The sequence below is a fragment of the Anopheles stephensi genome, chromosome 3, assembly GCF_013141755.1.
Source record: "Anopheles stephensi strain Indian chromosome 3, UCI_ANSTEP_V1.0, whole genome shotgun sequence".
NCBI classification, from domain to species: Eukaryota; Metazoa; Arthropoda; class Insecta; order Diptera; family Culicidae; genus Anopheles; species Anopheles stephensi.
In genome coordinates, this window is record NC_050203.1 from 21,715,133 (window position 1) to 21,739,926 (window position 24,794).

At 42.2% G+C, this 24,794-nt stretch overlaps 1 protein-coding gene across 3 annotated transcripts; it reads right to left on the reverse strand.

Annotated features, from left to right (window-relative positions):
* Window positions 1-3,221: 3,221 nt before the first annotated feature.
* On the reverse strand, window positions 3,222-24,577 carry LOC118512904 (FMRFamide-related peptides). 3 transcript variants are annotated; one of them, XM_036058029.1, is made up of 2 exons: window positions 24,212-24,577; window positions 3,222-4,417 (listed from the first exon to the last, which is right to left on the reverse strand). In XM_036058029.1, the coding sequence occupies exon 2, from the start codon at window positions 4,368-4,370 to the stop codon at window positions 3,387-3,389; it is 984 nt and encodes a 327-aa protein (XP_035913922.1). In that variant the 5' UTR covers window positions 4,371-4,417; window positions 24,212-24,577; the 3' UTR covers window positions 3,222-3,386. The 3 variants fall into 3 exon arrangements, with proteins under 3 accessions (XP_035913922.1, XP_035913921.1, XP_035913920.1); XM_036058028.1 differs by having other exon boundaries at window positions 24,223-24,576; XM_036058027.1 differs by lacking the exon at window positions 24,212-24,577 and adding an exon at window positions 11,806-12,359.
* Window positions 24,578-24,794: the final 217 nt, after the last annotated feature.

Here is a 24,794-nt window from a genome sequence, read left to right on the forward strand (position 1 = left end):
AAAATCTACACGGTTTTCTCTTTGTTGGGTTTGGGTTTTGCTGGCGCTGGCGAGACAGGGGAAGAAGAGTAATTGATAGTGTTTGGCTTCGGTTTTGTTATCAGCATTCAGTGTCTTGTTTGTCTTGTGTTAGCGGAAAAGCAAAATGTTCCTGTTTACGCTTAGATGTTTGTTTACGTTTAGACGTCAAATCTACTTGACGAAAGCTAGTTTCGTCAAGTTTTAATACATGAAATATTTCAAGGATACAGTGAGTAGGAGTGAGTGTCGCTCGCGTGGGGGACACTCATAAGAAAGTTTATAAATAGGGCAGAAAACACAATTATAACTCTCTTCGAATTTGGAATCTGAACACGACGCTTGGTAAATATTGCAACACACATCGATCCGAAACTCCGCGAAATCTTCATGGTGCCGTGACCAGGATATAGCTCGAATTTCTGGTGTTTTTTCGCGAGTTTGATCGACCCGTCGTTCACCGTTTTGTGTGTGGTTTGGATTTTCGTTTGGTTTGGATTTTCGTGCACCGTACAGCTGTTTTTGCCGCATCACGCATTACACTGCAGGTCACTCACTCACACGCACATACACACACACACGATTGCACAATGCCCGTACCACCCGTTGTTTTGGCGTCCCGTCGGACAATTTTGTTGGCGTCCCTTACTCGGTACGAGAAATTTTTGGATAGTTTCGTTCACGCACGGGATCAAGTACAAGTGGAGGTTCGCTTAAGAAAATTCGAAACATTATGCAAGGACCTAGAGAGTGTTCAACAAGAATTAGAGGATTCCGCTTCCACACTGGAAGAAACAACGCAGAATGCTGCATTTCGAGAGAATTTCGAGAATAGATTGATTCGTGTCCAATCTCAACTGCAGGCAAAGCTAGCTCCTACCGCGCACCCGAGCACTGGATCGAACTCACTCAAGGGCATCAAGCTTCCCACCATCGCGCATCATACGTCACAGGGTCACGAACTGAGTCACTCGCGGCGAATAACCTTTCCGCGTCAAACTAGTTTTGGTACCACGTCACATGAAACGCCAAATTGCATTTTATGCAATTCCTCGCATTCATTGCTAAAATGCCCACGAGTTGAAGGAATGGAGCCTAAGGATCGCTATCGTTTCGCGATGACCGCGCGTTTATGCATAAATTGCTTACGCGAGAATCATATGGCTTGTGATTGTCCGTCGCACTACAAACGCCGGTATTGTAATTTGGCACACCACACAAAACTGCACTTCACACCGAATAGCCCTAGTTACACAGCTCCGCCACATCACACACACAACACCGCTAACGATCACACAGCCACCGATAACACACAACCCCCATTTGCAGCAGCACTACAGCAAGCACCCGAGCAGGTATTGCTCCAAACTGCTTTCGTGAATATTATTGATGATTTCGGAATTGCTCATCCTGCGCGCGCGCTGTTGGACAGCGCATCGCAGCCGAATCTAACTAGCGATCGACTCGCTAAACGGCTAAGTTTGAAGACGAGTAACGTACACGTTACCACGCTAAATTGGATTTTGTCACCACCCAACACCTGGAAAACCGTTGTGGCTAATCGTGTTGCTGAGATCCAGAACTATTCACGTCCTCGTCAGTGGAAACACATTCCCGGCTCAACAAATCTCGCCGGCCTGGTATCTCGTGGGATGTCAGCAGTGGACATGCTGAAAAGGTCGATATGGAGTTGTGGTCCCGAGTGGTTGGGGCTACCTGCTTTTGATTGGCCAATATCGAATCCATTGCTGGCTGCCGAAGCTGATATTGAAATTCGTCGGACACGCACACAACAATCGTCACAAGTTACTTCATCCGCGATCACACATAAATTCCTGGAAGCAGCTAAACTCACATTATGCATCCTGGCGCAACAAGACGAGTTTTCATCGGAGATCCGGTTGCTGAAAAAGGGAGAAACTATAGGGCGGCGCTCACCTCTACGGCGCTTGAAACCATTCCTCGATGAGGAAGGAATAATGCGAGTGGGTGGCCGATTGAAGCTTGCACAGCTTCCCTACCAGTTCAAACACCCTATCCTACTTCCCAAGAACCATCTGTTTGCTCGTCTCATCGCATACCACTTTCATGAAAAGCTGATGCATGGCGGGGGAAGACTATTACTTTCCCAGATTCGAGAAGAATATTGGCCGCTCGACGGACGGAGATTAGTGAAAGGAGTAGTCCGTAATTGTTTTCGTTGCATACGACAGGATCCCGCCCTAGTGCAACAACAAACCGGCCAACTTCCGTATCAACGCATCACTCCGAGCCGGCCGTTTTCTGTTACTGGAGTGGATTACGCCGGCCCAATTTGTCTTAAGCCGACGTACAAGAGAGCTGCCGCTGCCAAGTGTTATTTGTTTTTGTTCTTTTGTTTTGCAACCAAGGCGGTTCACCTGGAGCTGGTCAGCGATCTCACCACTGCAGGGTTCTTGGCCGCTTTACACCGTTCCACAGCCCGGCGCGGGCTACCGTCGGATATACACTCCGACAACGTAAACAACTTGAAGGTTCGTCACACGCGCTAAAAGAATTTTTTGAGTTATTTCAGAGTGAGCAACAGCAAAACATCATCGCAACCAACTGCTCTGACATGGGGATTACCTGGCAATTATTCGTGCAACGTTTCTGGAAGCATTGGGCCACTGAGTATCTGCAGGAAATGCAGAAGGACAATAAGGTTGCGGTTCGGTGCGAAATCGTTCCCGGCAGGCTGGTCATCCTTGTGGACGATTCCCTCCCCATCACCCGCTGGCCACTGGCGCGCATCATTGATGTACACCCTGGAGAGGATCAGCTTACTCGTGTAGTGAAGCTGAAAACGGCAAAGGGATTAGTCACGCGTCCTGTTACGAAAATTTGCGTTTTACCTGTTGCGAAACCGTCCTGTTAGTACCGCGTGTTAGTTATTTTGTTATGACATTCTGTCATGGGGGGGAGTATGTTTACGCTTAGATGTTTGTTTACGTTTAGACGTCAAATCTACTTGACGAAAGCTAGTTTCGTCAAGTTTTAATACATGAAATATTTCAAGGATACAGTGAGTAGGAGTGAGTGTCGCTCGCGTGGGGGACACTCATAAGAAAGTTTATAAATAGGGCAGAAAACACAATTATAACTCTCTTCGAATTTGGAATCTGAACACGACGCTTGGTAAATATTGCAACACACATCGATCCGAAACTCCGCGAATTCTTCAGTTCCATATTGTTGATACCAGCCTTGTCGTTTGTTACCTACATTCTCGGTATGTGTGTGAATTTATCAACAATACACCATTTTGCTTCCCGTGTGTATATGTCCTGTGACGTGTGTGTACGCTAGCGATCTTCCTCGGTAGAAGCTCTCGCTCCACCCGGTACGCACTACTTCTTCTCCACTATATACAGCGGAAGACGTTCGTCCGCTTCTTGGGCAGCTTCCAACGCATCCAGCAGCATCCGGTCCGGTTCCTTCTCGAACAGTTCGACCAGGTTGGGCGGGAGACCGGTGTCCGGTGCTTGACCGGAGCTGGCAGCGTTTGGCTCTTCGGCCGCCGTTCGTGTCCCGTTCGTGCCAGCCCGTCCAAAGCGCATCAGATTACTGGTCCGTCCGAATCGCATCAGGTTCGGTCCGGCACGGGTCGATCGTGCCATCTGAGAGCTTGCTGCTAGCAGTGCCAGCGAGGGTTCGTCGCTTGCTCGCCCGAATCGCATCAAGTTCCCGGCACGACCGAACCGCATGTAGCCCGATCCGGTCGAACGTCTTTTGCCGAAGCGCATCAAATTTTTCGGCGAATCACGGCGGATGTAAAGGATTTGTTTCGGCTTGATCTGTTCGCCCGATTCCGAAAGACCAGTGTTTAACATTTCTTCCGAAGCTCCGAGCCCACCATTACGCTTCGCAGCCGTGGGTTCGTCGACTGACGGTTGGTTCGGTGGTTCGAGCTGTTCCGTAGAGGTGGCATACTCTTTGCTAAGTTCGTCGTCGTGCAGCAGCGCTGCGTACGGGTCACGTCCGAAGCGTAGGAAGTTACGATCGGGTCGACCGAAACGCATCAGATTGGCACGTGCCTGCCGTAGCATGTCCTTGTCCGATCGTCCAAAGCGCATAAAGTTCTTGTCGAGCGCACTGCGACGACGCGTCTGAATGTCCGATTTGGCGCTCCGTTTGATGGCCGCACTCCACGGGTAGAACGGTGCCCACTCGCCCCCATTCGTTTCGGCTGATTCGTCGAGCCGGTGGCCACCGTTAAGTGATCCGAGCTCCAGGGGACCGGCAGCCAACTCGACCAGGGAGTCATATTCGGCGTGGGAAAAATAATTGCACGATTCGCACACGATGATGGCGAGAAATAGGTAGAACTTCATTATGCTGCTGTTGTTGGCGATCCTGCTGCTACTGGTGGAATTGTTTTCTGGGAAAAAGAATGAAAAGAAAGCAAAAACAAAGGCCATCAATAGGAAGCAAGGAAGAGTCCTGGTTGAAATAAATTACAATACCACCACCGGCGGAAGAAAGAAAGCGAGAAAGAAAACGGTTCTCGGTAGCAGCGAAAGGAAGCGTAAAAGTGGGCGATTTGGAAAATTTCTCACTTCCGAGCAGTGTGCGACTGTTGCGACCAGTGTGACGGCACTTGGGCACCGGTTCGCCAAGGAGCAAAGGATAGTTGAACGATGAAAAAGCGGAACGGGAAGTGAGAAGATAAATTTGAATTTAATTATGGGCACCCGTTTCGGTGCGGTGCTCCGTTTTCCTACTGCCACCGTTTCTGATTATTTCGCGCACAGTATCTTTCACGTCCGATACATTCATGGCGGTGTGAATGGTGGCAAACCCAAACCCCACCGCAGGAAGCCAATTGTTGCGTCAAGAACGTTGGCGCTGTTAATGTGTTCGAGTGGTGGACGGTTTTGTGGTGTGTGGATTAATAATTTTTCTTTTCCGTTTTCCTTACACCCCTTTTGTTACGCTAAGGGTGTTCGCAAGCGACGAATGAGTGGGTTGTGATAATAGTTGTTTAAGCGCTTTACGCAACGGGTGTGATTGGCGGGAAGGACTAGGTTGAAGTGTAAAGCAAATTGTTTTGTTTTTGTTGTGAGTCTGAACATAATTTTGAAATCTTATTGTCATTGAAGAAATAATGCTTAATATGCCGTTAAGAACTTTTTTTTTGGTATTGATTGAGAAGATTACTATTAAGCAGTCAAACTGTCGAAGTTCTTAGTTGGCCATGAAAGTTGCCTACATTTAGGCGCATTACATTTTATTTATTCAATCGCTTTTCAGGTATTTGCATAGTATTCTATTGAACAAAGTTCAATAGTTTTCGCATTCGACTGACAGTTAGTATTTCTGAGTATCGATTTATCTTTCAAACACTATTTAAATAAAAAATATTCGTCTGAATTTGCATATTTGTTTTATGACTTGAACAAGAAAGGAATAATGCTTCAAAGCTTCCTGCAAAGCTGAGTGCAGTTTTTCTCTGAGCTTATGTTCCAACTCATTATTTGAATTCATGCTTTCGCTCAGATTTACCTTAAAAGCATGTGAATTTCATTTGACTGAAATTTCGACGTTTTTGGTGACCAGGTTTTGTTTATTTGCGCCATAAAATTGCTATCTCTATGGTGGTCCTCTAAGAAGATAACTGAAAGCAACCCGCCTAAATATATGCAATGAGCATAACACTGTCACATATTGCTGATTTCAGAAATGAATAGTTTTGTGTTTTTTTATTCATAATAAAAAAAAATTAGGAAAGTATGCGAGGAGGAAAGGAGTTTGGAAATGCTCCTTACTTAAACGTTTTAAAACGCCCACTTATCAAGAAACGAAAACTCCCCACACTGTACGTCACCCATTTCCCAAGCTAATTGCTGTGCGCCCTCATTAATTTTTCAAACTTAAATTAAAACGTCTCGTACGTGAGAAAATGGCCAAGAAAGAAAGCCAAGCTAGCCAGTTTTCTTGTAAAACTTTCAAGTGCAAGTGTGTGACTTTTCCCACTTGGTGCTTCACCATCGACAGAAGCTTGCTCATTGCAGGTTCTCCCCTTTTGCCACAGTGAAATACTGCAGCCGTTAAAGGTGAAGCTCTTGCTGCTGGAAACCTAAAACCACATTTTACCTCTTATTTAAACCAAATTCACCTTATCCTAATAAACCACAAATCATATAACAAAAATCCATTAACAAGCCATTTTTTTTGGCCTTCATCGCATGCGTCGGGAATCCTTACAGGGTTTCCGAGAAGAACTAACGATGTGCGAGCCATTTCTGGGCAATGGCTAGGATGAAGTAAACAACTGCCAGGTAGAACTGGCGATCTGTTGCCCTTTCTGGACTATGGCCAAGTTGAACTAGACACAGGCTAGGTTGAAGTGGACGATGGCCAGGTTGAACTGAAATGTCAAATTTGAAACGATTGCTGAAGCGTTCGCAAACGGTTGGGGTAACGCTTGATTTTAAAAAATATTTAAAAAATGACCAGTAAAAACCATATTAATTGCAATAATTTTTTTAAATGATATTAATTGAAGAGAACGCTTAAATTGCAATGCAGTATGTAATTATAAAATTATTATTTGCTGCGCTTTGAGCATTAGAATTTGCAATGGCTTGCTTCAAGATATTATATTTATTTAACTCACCTAAATTTAGCGTATATTGCTCAATTTCACTGCACTTGTAATTTAACTCAAAATATCTCACTGTGATCAGAAAGCGTGGCTTGCTTTGAAAATGTAATGTAGAAATAAAATATTTTCATTACCTGTATAAATTTTGCCTTTTGACAGAAGATGACTGTTGAAGTTTATGTTTATAGTCAATGACTCGGATTCTTTTAACTATTGTTTTGCATATTTTACAGAAAAATAAAAAATACATTGGAAAGCAAAAACAACATTACAAAAAAAAAGTTTTTGAACATTGGAACATGCTCAAAGAGCAGCAAATAATAATTGTATAATTACACATACGAGCTGCGTTGCAGTTTAAGCGTTCTCTTCAATAAATATCTTTTAAAAAAAATATTACAAATAATTTGGTTTTTACCGGTCATTTTTTAAATATTTTTTAAAATCAAGCGTTACCCCAACCGTTTGCGAACGCTTCAGCAATCGTTTCAAATTTGACGTTTCAGTTCAACCTGGCCATCGTCCACTTCAACCTAGCCTGTGTCTAGATCAACTTGGCCATAGTCCAGAAAGGACAACAGATCGCCAGTTCTACCTGGCAGTTGTTTACTTCATCCTAGCCATTGCCCAGAAATGGCTCGCACATCGTTAGTTCTTCTCGGAAACCCTGTAAACGCAACGCTCTGTGCAACCGAATACCGGCTGTGGTCTGGCGAAATGGTGCTAACGGAATAATCGAACGTCATACCGAGCCCAACAGCGACAACATGCTCGTTCTGTGCATCGTGCTGCAAAACAACAGCTCCAGAGCTAGTTTCTTCCTTTTGATCTTGGCCGTTCCCGATTTTCCCAGTGCAACCAGCACTGGGAAAAGGTGTAACAAGTGGTTTTTCACCGAATCCACCCTACTAGAAACATCAGCAAGGTAAGAAGGCGTTCGTGCAAATTTTCGGGCACAAGAGAACAACACCGTTTTTTTGCAGATCTGCCTTTTGCTGGTGACGGTTGCCTTGAGGTTGTTTTTCTGGATGGTATTTTCAGTGCCGTTCGCAGTGTTGTCCCAGCAAATAACTAAAATCAATACGCTTTGTAGAGGATTTAAGAAGGTACTCAATGAACCAGTAGGTTTTTCTTATAAAATAATAAATTTTAACAGCGGATATTACCGGGTAAATGTAACGATAACATGAAAATCAATAAACTTGATAAAACAACAGACAACCCTCGTGCGATGATCCAAATTTATCGATAATGAGTAAAGTTTCCGAAAGCAACTGTCTTCACGCGGGGGGTTTTCCTTTTTTTGCCCCGCTTGCACTACTGCACATTTTCCACTGACATCGAACAAACAGGAAACGATTGGTTCGTGCTTAGCAAAACTTCCCATTCGTTTGCGTTGCACGCACCAAGGTTAAAGATTTTTGGAAGTTTCGCATGAGCGCAGCTGGACGGAGTGGTACTAGCTTTTTTGTTTTATTCCGAAATTGTGCTATTTTCAAGCTTTGAAATGTCAAATGTGTTTAAGTTTGATCTCTTGTTTGGGGAAATATTTTGTTTGGTGTTTTAGTACCTTGGCATGAAAATTTCTCCTTCTCTGTTTTCTGGAGTGCGTGTGAAATTTAATTGCTTTTTAAATGCTAATCCCGCCCGATGATTAGATGAACTTTAAAAATCGTTTGAAACTTTCTTTTCAATAGTTTGCATGTGCACGACACAAGCAATTGTTTGGCCGCCGGGGGCAAACGTTTCAGGTCAAGCTAAACGAATTTACCGTCGACATCAACTCGGAACAGTCACACTTTCCTCTTGTTTAATTGAAAAAGGAGATAAAAAGCGTAAACTTTTACGAAAATTGTAATGAATTACTTGTGAGGTTTTTTCTGTTGCGTTTAGAAGCAACAGTACGACGGTGAGAGCTTTTTAAAGGTTTAAAAGCTGAAATATACCCATAAACGCCTGAATATATGCAATTTTTCTGGAAATATTACGTTTTGCTATTTTTATAGTATAAAAGGATTTTTTAAGGTAGAATTGAGTTATAAAAGGGTTTTTTTTATTTGAATTCAACATACAAACATTTAGTTGTGCAAAGAAACAAAATTCGTTGCACTATTTATCCCAATTCTGCCTTGACGGCTGGCTATAGCCTGTGAATACCATTCATTAACTAATTGGGACTCGTTCCACATAACTCTCGAGAGAATATAGAAGCATTATTCTTCACACACAAGAGCAGTTTCTTAGAAACTAGCTTTCCCTCAGCCTCTGACTTCATAAATTCATCGCTTACTTGAAGAAGATCTATCTGCGCTCCATCAAGTTACCGCAAATGGTTTGTTCGCTCGCACGCATTTAATTACGAAATGACCCGTTCGAATCGCTGAGAACGTGAAACAAACTGCTCATAAAGCAAGCGCTTAAAGTAGTCCTTAACCGTAAAAAATGTTCCCATAACTGATTCCACTCCTTATCAGCTATTAAATAGATGTTTCGGTCGCTGCCTTCGGTATCCGCCGTAAATTAGCTGCACAGTTATGAGGCGTTTTCCCCATTGCCCAATCGAGTGGTTCCGGCAGAAATCATCTCACATCGAGTCCGGTCACGATTACGAATCACTGTGCTAATCTGCTAAAACATGTATCGTGCTCCGGGCGCAACATTCTTTTCCGCTTCTTCGTCCGCTCAAGTTATCCGCTTCCGGCCGTGGAAGCTTTACGTGCGTCAGACGGAAATTGGTAGATTTTTAACGGCTTTTTGCCACAGCCGAAAGGAACGAAAAACCATACACAAACACACACACACACACACACACGAAACGCGCTCTTCGCATGGATAAATCGACCCAGAGACAACAAAACCCGTGGTGACGCCACGTTGTCCGGTTGTCTAGTAGCACGCGCCTAGCGAATTGCATTCTGCCAAAAAAAAAAGAAGGAAAATCCGAGCTGTGTGCGTGTGTCCGTGGTAGCATTTCCGTTTTGAACCGCTGCCAACGGGACTTGCAATCAATAAATCATTCACAAACCGTGCCGCAGCCGTAGGTGTCGCCGCGGGATAATGGTGGATGGACCAGAAAGATATTAGACCGGAACCGGAACGCGACACGAAACCGGTGCACTGATTTTCGGTACATTTCACTTCCCTGTTTTCGGGTGTGACGCATTCGTGTCACGACGCAACGGCCGTTGCCCGTCACCGTTGGAGGTCATGCTCCAGACTGTGCTACTTGCAAAAGGGAGAGCAAAAGGGACTTCTTTAAGAAATGCTTTATGGGGGGAGGAATGCGAAACACGAAAGCATCTTATTCATGAGATTGGTTTCGGGATGCGGAACCGAGTGGAGATACTGGTGGAGATTTTAGCTCGGACAGCTGATGTGCTTTGCTGTTTACTGAAATGCTATTGAAATTGTGGCCTCTTTTGGTTTTTAGGTGTTACTCAGAACTCTTGCCTAGTTTTAAGCGGTGAAAACATCTTGGAGACTAATTATATTGGAAAACTGGGCGCAATCGCGTCAATACTGGCCTACTACGCCTGAAGGTATGCAATGTATAGTTACCATCCTAGTAAAAAGTATCAGAAACGCTACTTTTGAGCTTTGGAAAACGGAAAATGGCCATTATGATTCTAAATTTTGGGAATCTTAGGAAAATCAGAGTTTACTTTTTGCGATATAAAATGTTAAGTAAAATTATCTTAGTTCAAAATAATGATTAAATGGGAAACGATAAAAAGCATCCAGCAGGCCTTTCTTTTATTGAAAATATGAAACATAAAATTGCTTGTTATAACTAGAAGATCTAGTAAATATCAATTTGTTTTTTTTAAGGAATTTAATTGAAAATATATTTTTCTAGGAGGTTTGAGAAAAATATTTTAATTAGAAAATACACAGAAATATACATAAATGATCTACATCTACTCTGGATTTATATTTTGGGCTTATATTCATTATAGAAAGGTATGCAATTTATTATTAAAACCCCCGTAATTTTAAGTTTTAGATCAGGCCGTTCTATCAAAATGAAAAGAATGGCATAGTGGAATTGTTCATAACTGCCTTTTTATCTACAATAAATAGTCAAAAGCGAATATTCTGAACATCATTGCATACTTTCAGGCGTTGTTACCGAGCAACATCATAAAAAAAGTTATGATGAGCACAGGATTTCCACCATGTTCACAAGCTAGTATAAGTCACTTAGTTACACATCTACACATTTTCTAATGAGAATAAATATTGAATATAGCAATATGTCCAATCCGTTTTACAAGATTTAAAAAAATATTACCATATGATATGTGAAATTAGAGTCAATGCGGCGTAAAGCCGTCTTACTAAAAATATAAAGAAATATTTGAAATTATTCATTAATTTTATTTAACTAGTCTTCGTTATGAGAGTAAACTATTTATATTAATTTTGTTATGACATTCTGAAAAAATAATGTCATAAATGTATACTATTCCTCTCATGATACGCCTAAAAGTATGCAACACGCGCTTAACTTATCTTCTGCAAGTATCAAAAACAGCCTCCTATTCTGTTCTTAAAGAAATGTGTGGCCGGGTGGACCACAACGGATTCTTGGAATGCGATAAATCGTCAAAAACAAACATTCTATAAATGATTGCATACATTCAGGCGCTCTGGTTACAAATGGAGCAATTACGTCAATGCGATTCTATTGATTTATCAAGCAATCCTCTGTTTTTTAACATTTAAACAATGTAAAACACAAACTTGTAAGTGTTTCACATTTTTTTCACTTTGCCAGCGGTGACATGGCTCCCTTAGCAACTTCTTCAAGGATTTATCCCATGTTTGCCTGTGTCAACGGAAACCATTTTCTCTCCCCGACAAAAAGCAAACCTTGACCAAATCACTGGATGGACAAAATTTGGATACCGGCCAATATCTTTATCATTCACTACAATCACACACACACACACACAAGCACACTTTCCTCCCCGAGTTGAGCTATCGTTGACTAGAAATGGCAAAGATTGTAAAAATGTGCTGTCAACGGTCAATTAAGAAATTGGGGGAGAATATTTGTACAGTCTGTGGTGGAGCCTGGCTGCTCTGGAAGGAAGGATGAAGCGCAAGCAAGCTTATTTATCTATTTATTGTCCTGCGGGCATATTGTTGTATATCTTTACCAGCACATGGAAACATTTCGCACGATCCTCCGATTTCGTTCCGGGTACGCGGTAAATGAAAGCTCCGTCACACTGCACCGTCCGGCGGCTGTACATTTGAGGGAGGGGTAGATGGAAAAATGGGGGCGGAGGGAGCGAGGGAGAGAGCTTGATTTTTGATCCGTTGAAGATATTTTGTGCACCGGAAATCACGTTGTTCACTCGGTTCGGGGGGTTCACCTCAGCGGCGAGGCGCCAAAGGAATTTGTTTCATTTTTATTTTTATTTTGGGTTTTAACACACAAAAACTGCACAATTTGACACCCACTTCTAGTAATATCTTTGCACGCACTTTCCCACTTGCACTGATCACAAACACTTAGCGCAACGGCACCGCACCAAAGGCGCGTTCGCCTGCGATGGAGACGCCAAGTCTACTGATTGCCAACTAACGGACGAACCACGTGCAAACGTGCGCTACGCTTTGAACCGTTCCGCTACACCACAGCATTCACCCAAACAACCTCTCGGAGCACGCTGTTTTTCCGGCTTTTCCTCGCTGGCGCTGGCTGTGCGACACTGGAAGCGGTACGGTCGCCATCGTGGCTTTTTAACTCCGCATCGCTTGACTGCTGGCCGTCGGTTCGTGGTCGGGTCGGGCCGTAAAAAATCGTGTCGGTTGTGAGTGTGTGCGTGTGTGCGTTATAGATATTCGCACACCGAAATTGCACGAAGTCCCTTGCTTGGTTCTGGCCGGTTTCAGGGTTGATGTTTGCCTGGTTTTATTTTATTGCTTGCTTGCACATCCTTAAGCATCGGTCCTTTTCTAGCAAACATAGCTTTATAGCTCGTCCGGAAGTACTTTTCACGCTCAAACTGAGGGTGATTTTGGCCGATCTCCTCTAAGGGAGTGATCCTTTGCTGATCGTGTGTTGCTCGGTTCATAATAACGATGGTTAGGGAGAGAGAGAGCGAGAGTGTGCGTTGATGACGTCTTACGATGGGAGTACTATTTTTTTTAATAATAATAGAGCCATATGACGTATGAATATAACTTAAATGTCCCATTGTGTGGTTTTAAATGAAGAAAATCCACTCATTTTTTCCCCTAAGAAACATGCGTTTGTGTGCAATAAAATCGTATTTTAACTCTTTTATTATTTTTACAGCTTTTTATATTGTTCTCCTCACATATATTACTTCCCACTAAATGTATGTGTGTGTCTGTGTATGTGGGGCTACATAATGACCCCGTTTGCCATCTGGCCGTGTGCAATGTGGCCAGGCAAAGGTGCTTCCGTAGCATTGCAAGTACACCCACCCTGTCTGTGAGTGTACTGTGTTGCATACTTTCAGGCGCCACTCCGCTAGACAATACCGAAATGCCGGCCCAAACTGTCCACTTTTAGTGGGATCGTAGGATTTTTCTTTCTCTCAGTTCCCTTTTCAAAACAGGAAAACCATAGAACGAGCACATAAAAATGAACTTAACTTTGCTCCCAAGCCAAGTTGCAAGGCAAGTGGAAACTCTCATCCGTCAGCACACACGCACACATCCGTTTTTGGACGATGGAGCCACTGTTTGCCACTGGGACCGGAGGGTTTTAATGCAGTTCTCTATAAAAATGGGATTATGGTGCGTTTGCGTATGCGTACGTTGGAGAAACGGGGGAGTTTTCGGGGGAAAAAAGTCTCATTGCACTAGAATCATTAGAATCGATTGATATCTGGATGTGTAATAAGCGCCGTGGCTTAGCTTGCAATTGTGCCCAAACCGAACGATGTTGGCGTTTGAAAGGGTTTCTGCTCCGGCTCCGGCGTTGGCGTAGGAAGTTAAGTGGAAGCGCAACGCTTTATGGCATATTTATTGTGAATTATTAGAGCTAGCAATCGGCTAGTGGGAAGGGATATGGTGAGATAATTGCTTGAAAAATGTAAGAGTTCTGAGGATTGCGATAAGTAAATGAGTAAGTGTGGAAATAAGTTTTTGGAAATATTAAGTAATAATATAAACAATTGAATACTATAAAAGATTGTAAATATATAAAAACTCTTGTAAAGAGTATAAAACAAACAAAAAGACATGTAAATTAAAGTAAATTATAAAACATTATTGATTTTGATATAATGAAACAAGATAAAAAAGCAGTAGAAATTAGTTTGAGCATGAAACAAAGCATGCAAATAGATAAACCAAAGAAGATTATCAATAGAAAAACTAAATAAATATGAAAATTGAAGAAAATAAATATAAAAATCGATATCCATAAAGCACTCTAGTACTTTAGACAAATGAACCGCACATTAAACGTAACAACATTAAAAAAAGTTTAAAATAAAGAGAAAAGTAGTACTTTAAAAATTAATAGCAAACAAGATATTATAACGAAAATTAAAAGGGAAAATCTGAAAAATTAAACTAAAATCTATAAACACTCATATAAACACACAACAATAACAATTGTAAACCCTGATATGCCTAAAATAAATCCCATTTTGCGTGCGCATTCCATTCAGATCGGACCATTGAATGAGGCAAAATGAATAACGAAACTGCGTCAAAGTTGCGTCCTATTCTTTTAGCAACGATTCACCAACAGTAGGTTCGGTTGACAAAAGGGAGTTTCCATTTTTGGGTTGGAGAGAACAGCCGAGCCAGACGGGATGAATAGCACAGTTCTGTCGGTGGCATAGGAACCGGAGTATTGCCCATGTCTGCGTGGATGCCACATTTTTGACGTCGCTCCCCACTACTGCCAAGTGAGTCATTGAGCCACGAGATGACTGTTTTATTTTCATTTATCAATGGCACATTTCAATCCCGCCTTCGTCGTTGGCTGAGCGAAAATAGCGGATTCAGTCGCGTTAAGGTCGCTAGAACAAAAGCCGCTGGCAGGAAGAATCCACTTTCACTGGATTTCGTGGGGTAAAAACGGTGATTGTGAAATTATAAACAGAAGGAAACGCAAAGTTCTGTGTGCCGCCACAGGGTAAATAAATAAATGGAGGAATTAAAAGAGAAGAAAAAAACAGCATACGGAGATATAATAATAATCGATAAAGCTTAAAAAATGCAAAACATAAATAAAGAATGAAATGTTTCACCAGCACGTGAACAAGCTACGGAGAAAGAAAGGAGAAAGTTAAAAACGAAACTAAAAAAAGAAGGAGCTCATAAACAAATGCGAAACAAAGTAAACCAAACGTGCAAAATGAAGCGAAAAAAGTGGGCTTGCAAAATTATTAAAATAAAAATCAATTATCGAAGGCCAACCCAACACAGCTTTGCCACCCAAAACCATTGATGATACCAAAGTTGAAAAGAAAAAAAAAAGGATCGGCTATCATCTGTAACAAGCTTGTCCGATGGGCGTCCTCAATCGGTAAACCGCCACTAGTTTCCCAAACAGTGCTGGGCGACAGTGGCAATGGAAGGGTTTTAGTGGGTAAAGGGAGTTTATTGCTTGGGGGAGTTTTAGCATAGTTTAAGGACATTTTTCGGCCACAAAATCACCCCGAAGACTCCGAAGGGTAGTGGAGGTGACGGAGGGGATGAGCTAGTCGAAAGGGAAAGGGCTTTTGTTTTTCTGTGTGAACTATGCCTTTCACTTGCTTTCGCCCCAACCCGTTCAACCACGTCGGTGTCGTTGTGCCCTCGTCCTCGTCACTGCTAGTTGCCAATTAACTATAATCCCAACAGTTTACGGAACGGCCTTGTGGACTCCTGCGGGGGGACTTTTGCTGTGGAAATGGAGTGGGGGGGATGATTTTTGTGTCCATGAAAATATGACTCAACACCCACCCAGCTCGTTTCGATGTGGAACGTTCTTGATCTAGCACGATATAATGGTTTCGAGGTGTTATCAATGATCTGGCACCGCTGTGTTTAACAATTTGTAACGAGAACACACACACACACACAGTGAATAGCAATCAATATGTGATTTTTCTATCCTTCTTTTCATAGTAATTTTTTTGTAAATCTTTTGTAGTATTTTCTATAAAATTTATCTCCACTTACATACTATGTTTTTCAGCAAAAAAAACCCGCGTTGATTGGTGACATGTTTTTGATAATGCTGGCAAGCAAGCAACAAAAAGGGCGAATAAATGAATAATTCCCTAAACTGGAGCTTATAACACAACTCAACGGGCAGGCTTCGTCCTTCCCACGAAAACCTTCCCAAGCCACGCATCAGGGTCGAAGGTGTCGGAGATAACGGATGAAGGTGAATTTGTTTGCTCTTACTCTCGCCCACCAGCATCAGCGATCAGCGTTGCAGTGTGTGTGAGTGAGTGGTGCTGTATGTGGTATTCCTTTCGGTTTATGTACTAGGGTTTTAGGCACACCGATTCATCATCGGTGAAAATCTTGTGTTTCATTTTGGCTTAATTAAAATGTTTTTCCACGTTGTGTGTAGTATAGACATCGTATCGCCGCTGGTAGTTAGCCGCAGTTGGGTTGGAACAGTGAAGGGTTAAAGTGTATGCTTAGAAGGTTCATGGTAAATATTTTTTTGAATAAATATATATTTTTGGTAATATATATTATGGTAATTTATGTTAAAATATCTTGACCAAAGTCATCGCAATAGTTATTGAAATTAAAATATCAACTCGTTGTATGACTTAGAATTGAACTGAATTTTGTCTTGTTGGTTAGAACGCCTAAAAGTATGCAATCATACATTATTGAAGCGATTTTTAACACTGGCTGTTTCGAAGTTAAAACATTTTACCACACTGTAAAATGTATCACTAAAAAACACCTTTTGGCACACGTTGGCACTGGTGCACCAAACACAAAAGTCCATGCGCCACAGTTCATTAGGGAAATTCACCACGGTACTCTCACCGGGCTCGGTAGGGAAAACCCATCAACAGGATCACGGGGAAAGATAATTTTCCAAAATTAATGTCTCCGAAAAGTGAGCCCATCGGTGGTGGTGGTGGTCGTTTCGTTAGCGAGCACTACTCGGTCCTGTTTTTTTCCTTCTACAACCTTTGGTCGCCTAATTGGAACCATGGGTGTTCGCGTTCGGCTAGCGAAAAGTTCTTCTTCTCACACCCGTATACCGATGCAACAGGTCTCATGAGATGGTGTGTGTTGGACTTTCCCGATGGACTCGAAACCTTCCCGAGCAGCTAGTGGGGCGGGGGTTTCCACAACCGTTACGCAAACATTATCCGAGCCCCGGGAGCGTTTGGGAAGCGTCTCGTGTGTGGCTGTTTTGTCTGGCCATTTTCACAAGTAATCGAGTTTAGAATAATATTAACAGCTAGGACAGCGTAGGACGTAGGACCTTCCGGATATCTATTAGCACGGAAGCCATCGATTCGGTTGGAAGGCAAGGTGAGAAAATCCATTGTCTAGTTGGAGCCGAAATATTCGTTTCCGGGATGCTGGCGCATTTGAGCTTGCTCACTTTGCAGGTGGCTTCTGGTTTTCATTTTACTCGGGCTAAGAGCTAGTTTTCCGATTCGTACGGAGGAAAATGATTCATTTTTACCCGCTCGAAATGAGTGTAGGTGTGCAAATCCGGAAAGGTGTAGAATAAATGTGTGTGTAATTTCGATGTTGTTGAGTGCTTTTACTTTATCTGTTTAATCCATTTAAGTCAACTATTAAAAAAGGTCTAAAATCGTTCACATTTGTCTGTGTGAAAGTTACTGGAATTGGAAAAAGGCTTATTATTACTGGTAATACAATAATAAATGCTGCTGGTTCTGAATTAAACTTTAATCAGTCCATTTTCATATTTTGCATACATTTAGGCGTATACGAAGAAATTGTAGTAAATATTATACAAATTACAAACTAAAATTTTCCTTTTTCTTTATTTTTAGCCATCGAATACGCATCAAAAATGATTTGAATAGCGTGTCTACCTTATACGTGACTTTCTTTATTCATACTGTCAAAGTGAAACGCCCACCGAACAAGCTCGCTCCCATTGTGAGCATCCCATTTGCACGTACTTCCTAATGACACTAATTGCATTCCTGGATCCGTTACGACACACGTAAACACACACAGCAGCATTAGCCTGATCTGTGTCCTGTGTGCATCAAGCCAGCACAAAGCCAGCTGCCATTCACGCACCGAACATTACCTTCAATCATCAAATGGCGCATGTTGGAGCTTTGGCGAACACGGACAAATGACAATCAAAAGTGTCGGGCCGGGATAAGAAGCTAGTTACTTATCATTTCCGACCGACCGATCGAGATGCGTCACCGGCACCCGGCCAGTGCAGCATCGGTGGACGACGGATGGGGGTTTGCCTCGAAAACTTTCAGCCATTCTTTGAGCAAGTGCAGCCAGCATGATCGATGATACTGTTATGACACTAGCAATTTGCCATTAATGAAGCGCACAACAACAATATGTGTGACAGGAGGTGGGTGGGTGTGTATGTGTGTGTGAATTTTCCACACCCCTTAATGTAAGTACCTCTTTGCGAGGCTTGGGAAATGTGTGTGCGGGCTTTTTTTTGTGTGAGTTCTGGGTGTGGAGCATAAAATGTCATTAGAGTGGGATTTATTTTATTTCGGTAATATTCCGCTACTTGCAGCTTGAGTGATCCCAAGGGCGAAATAGCTTTCTCGGAAATAGTCGTGTGAGTTGGTAGAAATGCTATTTTCTACTAAGTAAAATGTGTATTGCCTAACTTTAGGCGTTTTCGACAAGGAAGCGTTTTCCACTAGATGGCGCTGTTTTGTCTTATTGTGACAGCATGCAGATTTTAATTCAATATTGAATAGTGCTTACAAGCAATTTAATGCTTTTTGCTAGAATTATGTAAAGAAAAGCGCATGCCAACTCTTAGTTGTTTCTTACAACAGCAAACTACCAAGAAAAATTTACAAGAAACACTAGTGTAGCTGATTCTCCCATTCCCTTCCCCGAGACCAAGGACGAAGAATTATGTTATTTTTATTGTGTGATACTATGCAGTACTACAAAAGCACCTAGTTTAGCTCGTTTCGCGAGCTTTTCCTGCTCCAAAAATCCTTCCCATCTCGTACCATTTCGCTATAGACATGCAGAAGAACGTAGCTAGGGTGGAGATTTACTTCACCGGTGTAGTACCGTGGGACGAGGCCGTAAGTAGCGTGCAAAGCTTTTACTACATACCGAGAAGCCACCATTGCCTGCGGATGCGGACTGGTTGGGTTAATTTTGCTGCTGTTGTCCGTTTCCATTGTGTGCGGGTATTTTTGTTGGCCCGATTTTATATTTCCGTGCGGGTGTACGGCTGAGCTACGGTTACTCTACAAAAGCTACAGTAAAAGACGTACACGCGTTCGGTGGGATGGATTTTTACCATTCCGGTACACGCTGGTAGCGAGAAAGTGTAACGTGACACCGAGCGAATGGTTTAGGGAGAATGCAACAAAAAAGTCGGCTTTTCTCCGTTAAGCTGAACGATATCTTGCAGCTAATCTTTTGTCTAGCGAGAATAGTGTGTGTGTGTGTGTGTGTGTGTGTGTGTGTGTGTGTTTTTCTTTCTATGTCAGGTTGTTTTGAGTTGTTTTGCTTCCATACACATATGCGATCGAATTTCAATATAAACGATTATGTTTTTTCTTCTGAAACAGGTTAAAGGCATATTTATATCATTAAGAAGCCGGCACGCGAAATATGCAAAAAAAATATTTAAAATAACATTTTGTTTTAATTAAGTGTTGTTTTCATATTTTTGAAATCAATTGTGAGCTGAAATCCTTAATGCGCGGTGTGACACCTTTAGTAAGCGCCTAAAGGTATGCAATGCAATGTTTAAAATTCAAACAACGTCTTTCAACTGACTTGAAAAAGAGCTCTTTTTTAAACAAAACAGGTTTTAAAACTAAAATAGATAAAATACACTCAATTCCATCAACCATCAACTCCTGTTTCAACTGACAACTCCGATTACTCACAATCTGCAAGGACACTTTCACGATGGCTATTTCGTCCAGCGAAAATTGAAAAGCATTTGGTCAGTGTCGAAGCAAATTTGATCAGCTTCTAACGAGCTTAGAAAAACAGTACCATCAACACGTAGCATGATGTTCACCTTGCGGACGGTGTCACAAGGTAGTGAGTTTTGTGAAGTTGGCTAATGCAGGATATTACCTTCTGCAGCATGCTGCACTAGACCGAAATCAAACCAACGTCAAGGGGAAACCTATTTTTTCCTCACTTTTACCCGCAGCTTTATGCTGGAATATATTATTAGCTTAACCATGGCACTCCTATCAGGCCAAAGAACGTCGTCATCGCCATCATTATTAACATCATCTTTGCGCTGGAGCTGATGGTTTTGTACTCCCCATTCGCGATGTGCAAAACTTGTGCAAACTAAATTATTACCATGGCAGATTGAAGGCGGGCGAGCGTTTTAAAAGATTCGGAAAAAGTAAAACTGTCGCAAACAGCGTGATGGCCTGGATGGATGGACGGGGATTATCCCGTGAGCGGATCAACATCGCCCATTGCAGTGAACTTTGTGCCGGGGGAGGGGAAAGCAGATTAAAAAACAGGCAGCAACAGGAACAATTGCACAAGAAAACTCATCTCCGAAACGGTTTTACCTGTTGCTGTTGGTTCGATGCGGGTTGGTGGATGAGACGGTGGCTCGTACGGACGTCATTGTGCAGAACCGGCGTTCATGTGAGCACTTTTTCTTTTGTGCAACTTGTTTCACGTACTCGCGCGTGCCAGTGAAGGAATGAAACTTTATCGTGCGCGCAACTGTTGGCCATATCGGATTTTTTTTGGTGTTGCGGTCTCGCCCTAACCCGGCAACTCTCTCCGATAGATTTTCCGACAGAGCTGCGTGGTTGTAGGACGTGCGTGCTTTTGTGGGGGTTTTGGGGGCGTACTTCCGTATATTGGAGCAGTAATGGGGGGGTGGGGTAAGAACCAAACGCCAAACGTCATAAGCAAGCTCAGTGACGGTAAGCACAGATTATTAGGTAAAAGCTAGCAGGTTTGTGTTTGGTGGAGAATCGCTTTTCGCTGCAGTTCTTTAGCTGTTTGATTACTGGGAAATGTGCGTGCTGATGATGGATAGAATGAGCTAGCGAAATAGCACCCTTTTGAGTTAACTCATTAGAAGTCGCTTAACCAGCAAAGAATAACCAGCGATGTAATTATTAATTGCATAACTTTAGGCGTAATTTCTGTCGGCAAATGAGGCTGTTTGCCAATAATTTTAACTGATTGGGAGTGATAAATTAGAAGCCTTTTTTTTAAATTATCTGATGTATTTTGTTAGATTTTATGCATTATGTATTTTGCCTAAATTCAATCCATTGCCAATCAGGGATGCGTTTGACGAGAAATTGTAAATATCAAACGAAAATATCCAACGAAACGAGCCATATTTAATTTAACCTACCATAGCATGTTTATGCCTTTTGCTTTAGCTTTGCTTTGCTTTAGCATCACTGTTGATGGCATTTAATCAAACTTAGTGTCCAAAAAATTTAGTTTTCAAAAAAAATTTAGATAAATTGCCTTGTATGCGTCAATCCATAGGGATTTGTTGATCGTACAGCATTATTTATTGGGATTTAATAAAATAACAAAATGCTTTTCAGAACAAATCTCAGATGAAATTCGTATCATTTAAACTATTTATTGTACCATAAACATAATATGAAACATAATAAACAAAAATTACATTGAGCGTGAACCATAAAAAAATACAAATTCAATTGAGGTTGGCATGCGTTTTGCATACTTTTGGGCGCAATGAAGTTCCCTTTTCCAGCAATACAGTTAGACCTTCCCCAACTAATTTAATAACAAAATTGGTTGATATTAAAAATGCAAATTTATTTTAAGAATTAACCATAAACATTTATGGAATTTATGGAACTCCGAATGCTTTAGATAACTATAATGATAGAATTGAGAGTTAAAATATACAAAAATTGGATAGCATGTAATTAAAACGACTTAAGCTATACTGCAGCATTTGAAACCTCTTTGAAGGCAAGCAGAAGTCCCAGAAGCTCTACTCCAACTCCGACACGTTTTAGTCGTCTAGAGCAGTAACATAACGGCCATATGTTATGCAAGAGCTGTGGTAAGTTTGACCTAACACCGGAGGGTAACAGTGACTTCAACAGCTGAGCATGGAGATGAAGGTTAACGGTCATAAAACTAGCGGTACTAATGCATTGAACACAAGGCCATTTATCTCGTCTTAAGCAATGAAATGACCACTGCAAGTAGCAATGGGTAGCTTAATCAGTTGTGTCCAGCTTATATTGTACTAGACTTTGAGCTACTTGCTGCCGTAACGAAAATTGTATTTAACGCATTCAAACACCTTCATCTAGGAATGTATATGAAGGACATCTAATAAATATCAACCACATGCGGACATTAAATGTGGTTCTCTCCGTAAATCCATTTCCACCTACGGTAAGTTCCACCTAACGATGACCAAAAATCTCGCTCACGTCCCTCTAATTGGCCCATAAAAATGTTGTTAATAAAATGTTGAGCTATTTCTTTTTTTTGGGCGACTATCCGTAAGTGAAAACCTTCCAGCTAAACCATCTCCTGCGGTCTACTAATGCTCATGGGTATTTATTTCAATGTCTCGCTTCTAGTCTCGAACCAGCAGTCATGAATTTGCGTGTTTCCCAAAGTCTATCATGCCTTGGGTTGATGTGTAGTCATAAAACAGAAAGTTCCATCCACTGGCACTGCAAGATGGGTTTGCTGTGTGTGTGTGTGTGTGTGTGTGTGTGTGTGTGTGTGTGTGTGTGTGTGTGTTTGGATGAGCAGCATCCATAAAGCAGGCGACTCGGTGGACAAAACTTTTCACTTTTGGTCTCGCTGTACGAGGTGCAAAACTTGGCGACCGAAGTAACTTCGGTGTTCGGGTGCAACCTTGGACACGACGCAAGGACACCTTCCACAATTACATCGGTTGGCATCGGCTTCCCTCTAGCATCCCAACCATGGGGCCTGTTGGGTTCTTTTGTTCGTTTTTCCTGTTTGCTTCCAAAAAGCACCCAGATTGTCTCGGTACGCCATTGTTAGAAAGTCAATCTTTTTGCTGATACTGCTTGCTTCGCCTTGGAGCGATCGTATGTGTGTGGGCTGTTGGCTCACGCCACATGGTCCTGGCACTTGGTCTATCAGTAGTGCAGCTCATTTGTTGCCAGTTCCAGCTGGAGCATCGTGTGTGTCTGAGTATGTGCAGATGAGATTTATAATTTTATTGCAAAGTTTCAAGTACATCGGATGGGGAACGGAGGCGTTCTACAGCTCCTTAGTTGGTTGGGCGGTATCCGGAGGTCATCGAAGACATGTCCCACGAGTGCGTTACCGAGCGTAGTTGCTTCTCGCTTTGAGTCCGAGCAAGAAAAGGGACAACGGGACGTAGAAGAAGATTTACCATTCTCGGGGGAAACAGATTGTTTGACACTGTTCCGTAAAGTACTGGCAACTCGCATGTAGTTGCTCCTCGCGCACAGGTATTGGTTTGTTAAAGTCGGTATGTAAGCAACACAAGTTTCACCTCGACTTGCGATGCACTTCGACTTTGTGCCAATTTTTCGCCTGAACTTTTAACGCGCACTCGATGCACAATTTTGATGCATTGCTTGTGTGTGTGGCCGAGGCACTGGTTGCTGTTCCGTTGGCTCGAGGTAGCGGACAAAGGCGGAATTGCATCATGCGGTGTATGCGGTCATGTAACATGCGATGCATCGGTTCTGCGTCAAGGTCTTTTTCCATGGGCGGGTTTGGTTTTTTTTTGTGCAAGGGCAGGAGAGAGCTATGCTACAGTTCTGCTCCAAAGCGGGTGGTTTGTGGCTCGTAATAGATTTTACTTTCGACTGGTTTGTGTTGATTTATTTGCGCAGTAGCAAACGCCGGAATGATTTAGTGCAAAAGTTATCTTATGCCTTCTGATGATTTCTGGATGATTTGTTGAACTGTTAGATAAGCAAAATCTTTTCTTGCATAAAACTCTGTCATTTTGTATGTTTTCTCTATGTTTTTCTTTTTCTACAATATTTTTCACGTTCTTTAAATACTTATGCTTATTCAGATGGTTTATTATTTTCTGCTTTCTTTTGTACTGCATTTGTCAATTTACAGGGTTTTCAGTTGATAAGGCAATAGTATCCATTTTTATGGCAGGCTTGTTAGATAAAATGACAAACAAAGCTAGTTGCTATGGAAACGGCTTCAGGTGATAGGGAAATGAAATATCTTTTACCGTGATGTCCTCAGAAGGTATTCTCATAGTAGCCGTCGATATTGTACATGATCTCCCAGCGTACGGGCAAGTGCGTACAATATCAATATGTACTACTTTACAGGTTATCCTTCTCCAAGATTTATATTTCCTTCTTTTTCCTCAATAATAACGTAATATTGCAGGTAAACTCACTTACTTACTATACTTACTGTTAACTTACAGTGAAACACTTCGAAGTCTTTTTCGTGTGTAATACACTACTAAACAGCCTTTTTCAACGGTTCAAACAACATGCGCTCGTCCAAACACTTCTACCACGCACCATAAACGCTCAAAGTAACATTCGCACTGTTTGCAAAGCAAAACGTTCGTGTGTACACTTAATCATTCGCAACGCACTTCAAAAACGAAAGGCGTGTTACAGCAAGCAGAACAAAAACCTTCCTCCTTTATTCTTCACTCCCAAGCGTTAGAACCGTTCTTCGTTGCTGTTGAGTGGAAACAGCGAAATACTATCACGACACATAACTTCTGACTCCGGTCACGTCCTGTACCGATAGCGAGCAACTTCTGAACGGCACCCCGTCATATTCGATGGATTTTATAACACATGAGCCCACGCAACCTGCACGGTGGTGGCTGAAAAATAGGCCCAACGGTCAATGGTTTTAAGGAACTCATCTCCAGCCATCACTCGGGCACGCAAGGTTCAGCCTCCAACAACAACAAAAAATACGCTTAAAACCGCCCTAAACACAGCCCTGGCACAGCCGGAAACACGATCCCGGTGGC